We start from the raw sequence: 13,013 nt of genomic DNA on the forward strand, positions 1-13,013 counted from the left end.
GACAAGTCAGTTCCCCTCTGAATATACCTTAGTTTATTTATCTGTGAGATGGAGAACATTAGTTAGTTCATATCTGAGATCCCTGGCTAGAAGGGACTAGACAAGTTAGTCTGCATGTAAAAGAAGGAAACCTGAAAAACCAACAACATTATATTCGGTGGGGGCGGTTGCTCCAGTAGTGTAACTTTTTTTTCCGGGTGTGCGTAAGTCTTTTTTTTATAAATTGAAAATAGGCAGAGCACACTAGATTTCACCGCAGCTGACAAAACTGACAGCTCACTGCATCTTTCTATGCTATTTAAATGTTATCTCTTTTTGCATAGTTAGAAATCTTCTGAAGGATGCAGTTTGGCTTCCTACGGCTAGGAAAATATTAATCTTAGAGTTCTTGATTTGTAACAGGTCTTTCCCTATAAAGGTGTGTATCAAGTGGGGGAAAATAAGAATAAAAAAGATACTCATAAATAATTTCTTTGTATAAGAGTTTTGTTATAAGTGGGTTTGAAAATGCGAAGTGTGGAGTTTCAAAACCTTCATAGAAGCAAAAGAAAAAGAAGGTGAAAGAAAAGATGTTTCCAATGGAAAGAAGACAGTAAAACAGCATGGGGCGCCCAAAGTGTGTCCTGGAGTCCAGAGGCTGCCTACAGAGCTCTAAAGTGGTCACAGCTCTTCTCTGAAGTTAAAGATGGTCTTGGAAAACTATGTGGTCTCAGCTTCTTACGCAGCAGCTATGTACAAGCCTCCTGTGGGACAAATAGTCTTATTAAAAGGCAAGGGCAGCTTCAGTCTGCTTTGTTTTATGGCAATTGTAGACTGTAAATCTCTTGAGGCAAAGATTATTTATCAGTGTCCTGCATTGCTGACGCTGAACAAACAAGTTATCAAGATTCAGGCAATGATATGGTTAAGGCAGACAAACATGCAATATGAAAGCAGTGTGGCTGAAGAGGACTTTGTGCCCATTCCCACCTCTGTTTCAGTGCAGGAATCTCTGTGGGTTCTGGCTCAAGGATTTCATAGGCCAAGTTAACGTCCTCTGTCTCTCGTAGCAGTGCATAGATGGGCTCAATCTGCTCGTTAAACCTTGCCACAAGAGTCCGTGCATCCTTTTTGGGCATCGCCGACTCATCCTCTTCCACTTCATTCTGACAGAACGTACAGCGGAAGGTTCCTAAACAGAAAAGAAGTTGCTAAGCACTAGGAGAAAGTCAAAAGGCCCACATCTTTATGCAGCATTTAAAAAGAAGTATTTTACTGTTCTCTTAGATTGAAACTAAATAGCATTTTTCCTTGGGACAACTTTCTTCCCACACATAATGTACCTGATTATTATTTTAACCAGATAAAGTGACAAGTATCAGGGGGTAGCCGTGTTAGTCTGTATCTACAAAAACAACAAGGAGTCTGGTGGCACCTTAAAGACTAACAGATTTATTTGGGCATAAGCTTTCGTGAGTAAAAACCTCACTTCTTCGGATGCATAGAGTGAAAGTTACAGATGCAGGCATTATATACTGACACATGGAGAGCAGGGAGTTACTTCACAAGTGAGACTTTCGATGCCATCCAGTGATGCAGAAAACTGGTTAGGGTTTCTCTGCAAAGCCGCTCTCTCTGAAAAGCCCTAAAGGATGGCAAGTTGCACCTTTCAGACATATCCTAGCATTACACATTCTTTTCTTTACCACACATTTTTAATGGCACTGAAATATCAGTTTCAAGATGTATTTTGGGATGGTCAAATTTCGAGGCTTGCAGGGTCTGAAGAACTTGCCTTCATCCCTCTCTAAAATAATCTTGGGGGGAGGGACGATCACTCAATTTCATTCCATACTGCTACTAAAAACAGTGTTTTTAATGCTCACATTCTACTAAAAGATTAACCCACTCCCTCTCCCTTTCAGTTGGTAGTAATTTTCTCCAAAAATTTCTATGAGTCAAGCATGGAAAATGTCTGGTCTCCAAACAAAGACAATTTTTCTTTATCTTTTTAAAAGTCTGTTCGGTTAGTTTAGAGTTGCTTGACTATAAAGAAAAAAGGGAAAAAACTGGTCTCTTGCATTCCAATTAGAAATGTTGTGTATGTGTAACCCCCCAAAAGGTCAGAATTTACTCTAATTTAGATTGTTTTGTAGACCATCACGATCTAAGAAACAAGCCAAGGGAAAAGGAAATCGGTTCAGCAGCACTGAAGTTACTTTTTTTTTTTTTTTTTTTTTTAAGTACTTCTGCAGTGGAGTGGAGGATTTTCTGTTCCAGTTCACTTGTCAATCTGTGGCTAAGAATTTTAGGGACCCACATTTACAGCAGGACTTTCCCATCCAGCTCAGTATTAGAGTTGCTGCAAAACACGTTATCTCACGCTACACTTGCAGTGATGCGAAGGAAATTCAGGTCCTCCCAAATCCTAGATGGAGAAAGTGGTGCTACTTACCTAGAAGATTAAATTGAGGGCTGAGAGCAGAGGCTTTTGGATTTATCTTCACACCTCTACCACTAACTAGTTGCATTATTTTGCCTTTATAGGGCAAACATTTAGTGTAGCCTCACAATGCCCTATGAAGAAAGAAGGTAAATATTATTCCTTGTTACAAACAGGGAACCTGAGGCACTGAGAAGGGAAGTGACTTGCCCACGGTCATGTGCAAAGTCAGTGTCAGAATCTGGATTTGAAGCCACAGCTTCTCACTCCTAGTTCCTTGCCAATCGACTAGATTAAAGCATCTCATAGGCAAGTAATTTCCCCTTTTTCTGTTTCCCAATCTGTGAACTGGGAATAATATTTACCTGCTACCTCACTGCATTACTGTCCCCAGGGCTCTCTTTCTTCATGAAAAGCTTGCACTCTATTTAATAGCAGTCTCATTTGTTGACTTGTCAAGGTGTGTAGGGAAGTCAACTCATCTGACAATGAACATGTGTACCAACGGCTAGATCACTTGCACCATGTGCAAACTCAGCCTCTGGGTCAACTTTGAAGAGGTAAACTTGGGCAGGGAGAGGGGTCAGAATATCTGCCACACTGCACTGGAAGTTTCCTAAAGTCACAACTGTGTACATTGTTGTACATTAACCATTGGGTTCTAGATTCAGATGATGGGGACATTGTCTCCTGGGGTCTCATGTTGCTTCCAACATATATTTACCACATGAACCTGGGGCTAGTCACTTTATCTCTCTGCTTCCCCAAATGTAAAATGGGGATAATACTTACCTAGCTGTTTCACAAGTGGTTGCAAGGATTAGTTAGTACTCTGAAAATAAGACACTACAATAAGTGCTGTTTATTACATTAGGTACAACCTGCAGCACCTCACAGGGATTTCTAAATTTTTAAAGTTCGTTTATATTTGTGAACTTTTTCTCTTTGTACTGTGAATCAGGGATGACAGATCTCTGTCTCTCCCCCCACTGCAACCTAAACAGACACAAAATTAGTGTCTTATGTATAGCCTACACAATGTTTTCATTTTTTTGCATTAAAAACTTTCTCTCTCTCTCTCTCTCCTCTACCCCCAGAGTTTTTCCTAGACAAAAAACAAACCCAATAATGTTCACATTAAAGTCAACTTTTTGAACTCATGAAGTCAGTGATTTTGAAAAAAAAATTGACAAAACAGGCACTTCAGTCCTTACTTTAGAAAGTTAACATTATCTGCATGGGAAAGCAAGAGCATTGACAGTGGTGGCAAAAGACGCTGAGTGAGAATGGGAAAACGGTGGCTTTCTCCAGCCCTTTCTTAATCCAAGCATAAAGCACTATGCTTATTTTGTCATGCTATAAAAAGCACCACCACTCATGCATAAACTGCACATTATATAACTTTGTCAGTCCAGTTAAGTTTTAAGTCACAGTTTGATCTCATTCACATTCCACATCTGAGGCCATCAGTACCCCTGAATTCACAGAACAACCTGAATAAGTCTAGAATAATTAGTAAGATTCAGCTCATATTATGAGTTTATTGACTGGAGAGTGGTTGACTGCAAGCCCTACAGAAAAGCCCGGTTAAACATTTCTTAGGTGGCTCAGGCTTTTCACACTTTCACTCACGAACCCCTGGCATCTTAACTAAAGATTAAAAACAGTCAGGACAGCTCCAATTCAAAGCACCTTAAAAAAAAATAATCAGAGTTTATGCAGCTCTAATTTAATAGAATTCTTAAAACTAAGGCTGATTTACTGCAACTTCTCCAGGGCTCTTAAGGAACAAAAAATAAATGTCAATATAATGAGTTACGTAAAAAATCTGGAGAATGATTGGAGCGACAAGTTTCCTGCAATCGTGCTCAAGTTTTTTGTGGCGAGGCAACACTTTACAAGAAATACCCACATTTAGGAGCAGAACTGAGCAGCTACTCTCAAGTGCCGCCCACCAGGACAATGCTGAAAACCTCACTTGTGGGATGTTAAGAGGTCACAAAATCACTATATCACTACTATACATCACTGCCTTGAGACATTGCATCTCAACAACTTTGATACAACTTTCTGCCAAACATGCATTACAATATTGTCACATAGGAATTTGTCTCATTAGACAAACTGTGGTCACTCTAAGGTCAGAGATTTTCAGACTTGCACCATTCCTCCTGTCATCCCAACAAAGGCACAGTTTTGCTTTTCCAATCAGATGCTGTCATGCAAACCAAAGTGGTCAGATATCCTGGCTGGCAAGAGTGAGCCTAGCTTTAAAAAAAAAGAAAGTGGTCAGTCAAGAGGCTTCGAAATGTGAAACCAGAAATAGATGTCCTCCTTTCCCCAGCCACCGTGCACACACTTAGTGCACTTCTCCTGGTACTCTATAGAAATCTACAGTATGTAAAAAGATACCTATTTGAAAGAGATCAGAATCGTACATTCCTAGACTTGCAAGGGTGAACAAACTGGTGAGTGGGTTCCCCAAGGCATACTACAAGTAAGCAGCACATCAGATTCTGAAGTATGCAGGCCAGAATATTCAGTCAAATGAAATCTAGCCAGCAGGGACTGAGTAAAGGGAAGAGTCAACAGCTAAGTCTAAACATTATACTAAGCACATAATACATGAACATACGCATTGTATTAGCTATACTTTTATTACATAAAAACCTATATTAAAAGAGTATTAAGGTTGCAAAGTCAAGTACCCAAAAGTTAGGAGATGCCAGAATTAAAGTTGCCTGTGGAATCCTAATTCAGCCCCCTTTTGCATATACCTTATGATACAATCTAATTACATGATCACACACTATTTTTCCAACAGGACCCCGGCTCATTCAATACACAGGATGGACAGTGTTCACTTAATGAGCAATTATTCAATATTTTGTTTTATTCTCATTATTCAATGAATGGCCCCAGGCCTTATTTACTGCACATGCTTCAAACCCTGCTCTAAAGACATAATTATTAATTGCCTCATGGAGTTTTCTGTGGTGCTCATCACCATAGTATCTGAGTGCTTAAATTTTAATGAATATATTTTTACAATACCCCTGTGAGATAAGCAGATATTATTATCCCCATTTTACAGATGGGGAACTGAGGCACAGAGATTAAAGTCAAAAGTATCCACTAATTTTAGGTTCCCAATTTGAGATGCCTAGAATCTGGTTTTTCAGAGTACTTAGAATTATATAGCACTTCATACGTTCAAAGCACAGCTTCCATTGACTTGAGATGCAGCTGTGAGCGCTCGGCACTTCTGCAAATCAGGCTCTCAAGTCAGGCACTCAGAACATGAGGAACACACAATGAATGAACACTTGTGAAAAGTTCAGTTTAGGTGACTTGCCCAGGATCCCGTAGGAGCTGTGGCAGCAGCAGGGTTAGAACCTGTAACTCCAAGGCAGCGTTCAACTGCCTTAACTCTGAGACTGCCCTTTCCCTTCCTGGAGTCCCCTGCCTCATTCACTACACACCTTCCAACTTTTGCAACAAATAAAACAGGGGTCTAACAGACAACAGCCTTCTTCACTACGTAATCCTGATTCATCCCCAGAGCAGGTGATCCTGGGAACTGAACGAGGCAGAGGTTCTGTGGAAAAAATAATATGTAATCATTAATTAAAGCCTGTATCTTAATCTATACACCCAAACAAGGTGTTGAATTAAGGATGCATGGGCAACTTAAATCCTGGCATTTCCTAACTTCTGAGTGCTTGACTTTGTAACCTTAATACTCTTTTAATGTAATTTTTTGTATGTAATTTCTACGTTTTTTTAAAAAAGGAAACTGAAAAAAACAGAAATTCCATGATGGGCTCTGATAATGACACACACATCCACACGGTTCATCAGAAGGTTGGAACCTATAGCTCCATCGCAGTGGTTTACTGCTTGAGTTAATGGAGTAATTGATAGGATGAAAACCTACTACTATATGTTGACCAGCATTAGAGGGGGATGACACACTTTGCGGTCAGCAAACATCTGTGAAACTCATGGACAGAGGAATGGTGGGACTCAGGATTCTTGGGTACTAAGCTCTGGAGGGGAGTGTAACCTAGGGCATATACTCTTCTGCCAGTCACCCCAAGTTTGACCCCTTCTGTTCCCTTCGCTCCAATTTCTCCCTGTCGTAGTCTTGTCCGTTCCCCACTCTTGGCTCCTCACATCAGTGACATTCTCCTCATGCAGCCAGGCCCAGTCTCTACTCCTCAGGCTTCTTGTCACCATCTCCTTGCCCAGCCACTCCCAGTACGCCACCTCATCCCCCAGCTCTTTGTCCAGTCAATCCCAGTTTCCCTGCTCCCAGCTTCTCACTGGATTGGTCTCTCTCCCCCATGGCTCCCAGGAGCCCCCACCCCCCTGCACATGTTCCCCATTCCAAATAACATCCAGTCCCAATCTCAGTGTCTTCCCCATCTCTAGCTCCCTGGCCCAGTCTTTTTGCCCAGCCAGTCCCAGTTCTCCCCATCAGATCGGTCTCTTCTCTCCCCTCATCCCTGGTTCTCAGCCCCATTCTCTTTTCCCAGTCAGTTACATTCTGCCACCTGAGCTCCTCGTCCTTACTGGCTGCCAGTCCCCGTGTCCCGTTTTTTTCCCCTGGCTCCCAATCTCAGTCTCCCCCCAACCATTCCAGGTCCCCTCCTGCCCCCGTCACCAAAGACAACTGTTTCAATCAACTCTGCCCATACACCTCAAAAGGTCTAGTTCTTACTCCTCTGCAGGGAATCATTGAGAGCATAGCAGAGACTGGCCCTCTGCGTTCTGTTCAGGAGCCAGGATAGACCAACAGCAGCCCCAGTTGAAACTGCAGGCGAAAGTCCTGCTCAGCCCAGGAAGGTACATGAATTGAATCTTCAGGGATTTTAGCTGCTACAAATCTAATAAGTCTCTACTGAGCATGTGCAAACTGCATTTTTTTCCAAAGGCTTATAACCTGGCCAAATTTGGGCGGATTGTCACAGGAACAGCAAAAAGGTACATCTGAAACAAAGGCCACCCCCTGCCAGATTTCAAGTCCCTGCTCCAAAGCATGGGGACCCCACCATGGATTTTTTTTTTTTTTAATACAGGCAAAACAAGTATTTTTCCCTAGCCTTGTTCTTGGACGTGGGTGAACTGTTTTGGCTGTAATTTTCCAAAACAATTCAGCCTGAGGAAGACACCCAATATGGAAAATTTTAAGCCAAATGGTTGCAGTTTGACAAAGTTATAAGTAACTGAAAACAGGCTCTTACAATGGGAAATGTCGGTCACCCTTAATTATAGGCAATGCTACCAACACTGCCTATAATTAAGTTCCCTTCATCTCTTATTGATTTCCAGGGTCTAGAAGACCATTTACCACAGCACCGAAGGCATCGCCCTCCTGACCCACTAAGGAGGGGAAATCCAGCTCAGTCACAATAGCTTCTGGATCATTATTTACGTACCACGTATTGTAGTTCGAGGGAGTGGCGGGCTGGAGCAGTGGCCTGGAAGTCAGGACTCCTGGGTTCTAGTTCCATCTCTAAAACTGACTTCCTATGTGACCTTGAACAAGTTTAGTTAAAGTGCCTTAGCATTGGCCTGACGGACCATCTGTAGGGGTGAAAGTATTCAGTCTCTGTAGATCATTTAATTCTTGGCCTCCTGCTAAGACTTCTCTGACAGAGGGACCAATTAGTGCCTGCTGTGTGTTAGGATGATAACACCTGCCTACTAGAAACTGGAGCAAGAGGGGAAACGGAGGCACATGGAGATTATGTGATTTGCTCATAAAATATCAGTGGCATAGTTGGAATTAGAACTCCGGAGCTCCTAATTCAAGGTGTTTCATATACACAAGGCATTTCACATATCCTTCTGGACCACCCAGACTCCTGGCCCTTTATAAACAACCCCTCGTGATTGTGAGGAGAAAGCATCAAAATTGGTCAGGATGTGGAGCATTTTAGGCTCTAGTCCTGAGGCTATATGGTCTCTATTCCCTTATATGTTGTTGCAGCCTATATGCCCCTTTTGATATCCCATGGCCCTAGACATGTTTGCATTCATGGTTCACTTCCAAAAAAAGCAAGCCCCTTTTAGCAATAATGTGCAAGGTGGTTTTTATTGTTGTTTTTGTTTTAAATAAGCAAGTTTATCAGAATCTCATCATTACAAATACTCCAGTTTATTCAAAAAAAAAAAAAAAAAGGCAGTTACAGAAAACACTATTTAGCATAAACCATACTAATGCCACATTTAATCTTTCTGAAACAGATTTTATGGTCCACTGGATCTCAAATTCTTGAGGACATTCTACTGCCCAAAGCTGATTGCAGCATTAGCTCTTGAAATGTGACATGAGAAGAGCGCGTATATTTTTATATTAGTCTTGTCTGGGGCTCTAGATATTCAAATGCACGTTACTGCAAGAAGCTCTAACTGTTATAAACACCAGGCTGTGCACAATGAAGGTTGGCATCTAGAGAATATTTGTAATCCAAAATCCTGGATAAAAGTCACCTTGCCAATCTCACCTAAAATGCATAGGCTTTCATCATGACACTTAAAAATACTTGTTTTAAATTTCTCTCACCTTCAAATAGAATGAATTTCACTGTGACCAAGACATACTACAGAGGTTAAAGACAGTGATGGGGCAAGGCCAGAAGAGCCTGGAGACATCTGAAAATGGGGAGGTGAAAGTGACACATAAAAGGTGCTGCTCAGAAGAGCATGTGAAAAGCATTATGGATTTAGTTCAGAAACAGGTAGGCAGGTCCACAGTGCCTTCCATGAGAAACTGCCACTAGAGCAAACAGGGGCAGTGTGTGAATTTCCCCAATGCACATTGGTTCAGACCTGCAAAGGGGTGGGTGAGTGCAGTGAAGCCACCATGCTGCTTTTCCTGTCCCCCATCCCCACAGCTATGCCAATGCAAATAAACCTGACCTGCAGTGCCCTCGGCTTATTCCTTGGGCTTCTCCTGAGCCGGTACTACCCAGTTATATGACAGATTTAGAATATGGATTTTCCCTCTAAGTAGTAAACTGAGACCAAACATTTCATTTGGGACTTAAGCCAAGGTTGAACCCAGGTAGTGAAGGGCTGGTGCATTAACCCACTGCATTACCAAGCCCCTATTATTTTGAAATATATGTAACAGATACTGTATTTAAGGGCTTGCATTCACTAGAACTATTTTTGACTAATACTCACCAGAAGCGTGTTCAGGAAACACCACCTTCTGGAGGATACAAAACTACAATTTCCCAGCATATGAAAAGCTCTCAGAATTTCCCATCTGTCCTTTTAAATGAAATTCATTTAAAAATAAATAAAATGGCAACTATACATCAAGAGGAGAGACAGACATGCTGCATTAGCAGCAAGATGGTAAGAAGATGGTAATTTATAATTGCTGTTAATCAGTGTCTCACCACATCCAGAGTGAAATTTCACTTAACCAATACATATGCTTATGCATTATGTACTCTCAATTTCAGAAACGTGTACATCTATAAAGGTTAGGGACTGGCAGTGCTGGAAACAGAAGGCCTCCATTAAGCCACAGAGTGGATTTTAATGAGGCAGTTCAGTGCACGTTATCTCAGAGCATCAAATGATGCCTCAGCAGCTCTTGTTCTTATTGTTAAAACGTCCTTAAAATAATAAAAAACATTTAACATATATAAAGTACTGTATCTTTTTCAGAGGATCTCAATGTGCATGATAAAGGTAGATATGTATCTCCGATTTATGCACAGGAAAACAGAGGCACAGATATGTTAAGTAGCTAGCTCAAGCCCACACAGTGAGAGAGTTAATAGCCAAACGAAGATTAGAGTTTATGATTTCTATGCCCTATGCTCATTTGTTAGACCACCCTGTTTTTTTGTGTGTATGTTGATTAAAGAGATTTACTTCTCATTGTTGCTTGATGCAGCTATTAGAATTCCCAGCTCTATGAGCTTTCATCGCAAAGCTATTTGAGCCTCCAATAGAGAACAATAAATAAAAAAAATTAAAAATACAATTCCCTCCTCACTACAGTAAATGCCAGTTAAATGAAGGGTTTCAGAGGGGAAGTGTTATGGATGTGGAAAGGATTTGCATGAAACACAAAGCCTCATGTACACACAAGGAATCTATTTAAGAACAAAGAATGAAAGTGAAATACTTGTCTTAAACAGTCTCTAGGTACTCATCTGAAAGGCTTACAGGCCAATGTCAAAAGCCTATATTTCCACACCAGTGCTTCAAAAAGTTGCATGCCTCAGAAGTCTGGCTTAACCTGCTGACCACAGGAGTTCAAATAAGAAGGCTAGGTAGAGGAAGAACTCCAAGATAATGCTTTGTTTTTAATATTCTATTTATTAGTATTTCAAGATTGGCCAGCACAGGAGAAAAGAACAAACATCTTGTACTTATGCCTAACCACATTCATATTCTTGTATTTAATTTGTTATTACAAGGTACAAAACCTCCACTCCCCAGCAGGTTCTGTCCTGAAGAGAGAGCAAGAGACATGCTGCTCTTCAGCTTACTTTTTCCTCCTATTTTAAGAACGACATACACTGGTGGGCACTTAAGGAGAACCATTCAGCTTTTTTCAGCGAGTGGTTACTTAGGAACTAAGAACTGCCTTACCAGACAGACTCATCATGGGCCATCTGGTCTGGTATCCTGTTTCTCTGCAGTACTGGAATAGACCAGTATTAATATCCTTTTCTTCCTGATGCACCAGCTCAGACCGATGGACCATCCATCTCGTCCAGCTGTTTCAGAAAGTAGCTTTAAAAAAACAACTCAGTGAATCCAAGTGTGTAATACTGTATAATGGGAGGACATGTCTCCCTGACCAAGGTGGGATTCAGTTTATGCTGAGAAACATCAGGGCGGTTAGCACTTTTGTATTTGCTAGTGAAACTCTAAATTCTATTCTTAGTCACATAAAAAGTATTTTAAAATTCATTTTAAGAGAGCTACCTGTTATATTTCACCACATGCAACCTTACTCTTGTATTGGGATGGAGTAACCAGGAACACCCAAATAAACTTTGATACTTTTACTGGTTCTCATTATTCTTCCTCCTTAATTCTAGGTGTCTTTAATGTATCTTTTCACATGGCAGCCCTTCCCCTCTCCTTATGTACACACCTGTCATGAATCTTTTGTTGCTCTTTCCTTGATCACTTCTATTCCTGATGTATCTTGTTTAAGAACCCTCATGCAGCAGATCCAGTAAGTGTAATGTGAGATCAAGACAAAAACAAAACCAACGCAGCCATATGACCCCAACAAAGCTCTACAACTACGCAATAGGCTAGCCCAAAACTTTTTTGCATGTGTGGTGAACAAGAGTAATTTGGAAACTGGACTGAAAATTCAGGCAGTATGCCACATCACCCAGTAAATGGGCAGTGGCTGGTAGGAATGACATCTCTCTCAGTGCGGAGAATAGGAGCAGATGGAAAGAGAGGGTCCAAAGGACAGATCTGGGTAATTGCAGAAAGGAGCCAGAATTGTTGTACAAAAGGAGGAAATTAGAATACAGTTACTACAGACTGTTTTTAAAAGTGGACCAGAAAAGGGAACCTCACTCATTCTAGAGCTAGGAATGGGGGGAGAGAAGGCAAGGGGGAAGACAGCATGAGACGAGTACAGGACAGACTGGGCTTGAGCTGCTGTCCAGAATGAAAGCCTCATTCATGGTATTAGGAAGGGTCTCTACTAAAGCTTGGACTGGCTTTATGTGCACATCTCTCCACACTGTCTCAGAGAAAGTAACTAGTGTTTTACTTTCTAACCATCACTGTGGTTGTCTTATTTTTCCTTTCTGTTGATTCACAGAGTGAGAGTATTATGGGACTCTCCCCAGGGACCCAAGTAGAAGATAGATATGAGCTATGGACATATGGGTGCTAACCATAACACCTCTGACCAGCCCACCCATGCTGCCTAGTTAAATCAAAGGTGCAGGTTTGAAACCTTGTTCATCTTGCACAAACACAGTCCCTCTATATTTGGGGCCACCTCTCCTTTCTTGACCTTGATCTCTATTGTACAGTGGAGTCGCATCATACACTCATTTAACTTAAGCAAATTCAACTATACGCGCACAACGAGCATATGCCCCGGAGTGAGCGTGAGATGGGAGATGTGAATCTGCTGTTCCCTCAGTCAGTCTCCGTTCCTGCGTGCCTCTCATAGTGTGAGCATCTCGCTGCGCTCAGTGTGATTCTAGTGTTTAAAGATACGTATTTTTCGTACAACATGGCCCCTAAACGCAAGCCAACTACTTCATCTGGTGCTCAACTGAAGAAACAGCGATCTGTTCCAATGCTGGAGGAAAAACTGGCTGTGTTGGACTTATTGAGAGACGGTATGTCGGTCTCCAACGTGGCGCGAAAATACGGCTGCAACGAATCTAGCATCCGTGCCATCAAGATTCGAGAGAGAGAAATTCGTCAAGCCGTGGCATCAAGTGCTCCAATAACTGCTAAAGTGACGAGCCAGGTGCATGATAAGACTTTAGTGAAAACTGAAAAGGCATTAAACTTATGGCTGGAAGACTTCAACCATAAACGTGTGCCTGTCGATGGCAACACGTGG

At 41.6% G+C, this 13,013-nt stretch overlaps 1 protein-coding gene across 1 annotated transcript in view; it reads right to left on the reverse strand.

The window, feature by feature from the left end:
* The window catches only part of GTF2E1 (general transcription factor IIE subunit 1), a 92,688-nt gene that overhangs the window by 19,188 nt on the left and 60,487 nt on the right, over positions 1–13,013 (reverse strand). The window contains exon 3 of the mRNA XM_054042961.1: positions 970–1,171. Within this exon, the coding sequence (XP_053898936.1) occupies positions 970–1,171 (202 nt within the window). The remainder of the gene's footprint in view (positions 1–969; positions 1,172–13,013) is intronic.

The sequence above is a fragment of the Malaclemys terrapin genome, chromosome 1, assembly GCF_027887155.1.
Source record: "Malaclemys terrapin pileata isolate rMalTer1 chromosome 1, rMalTer1.hap1, whole genome shotgun sequence".
NCBI lineage: Eukaryota > Metazoa > Chordata > Testudines > Emydidae > Malaclemys > Malaclemys terrapin.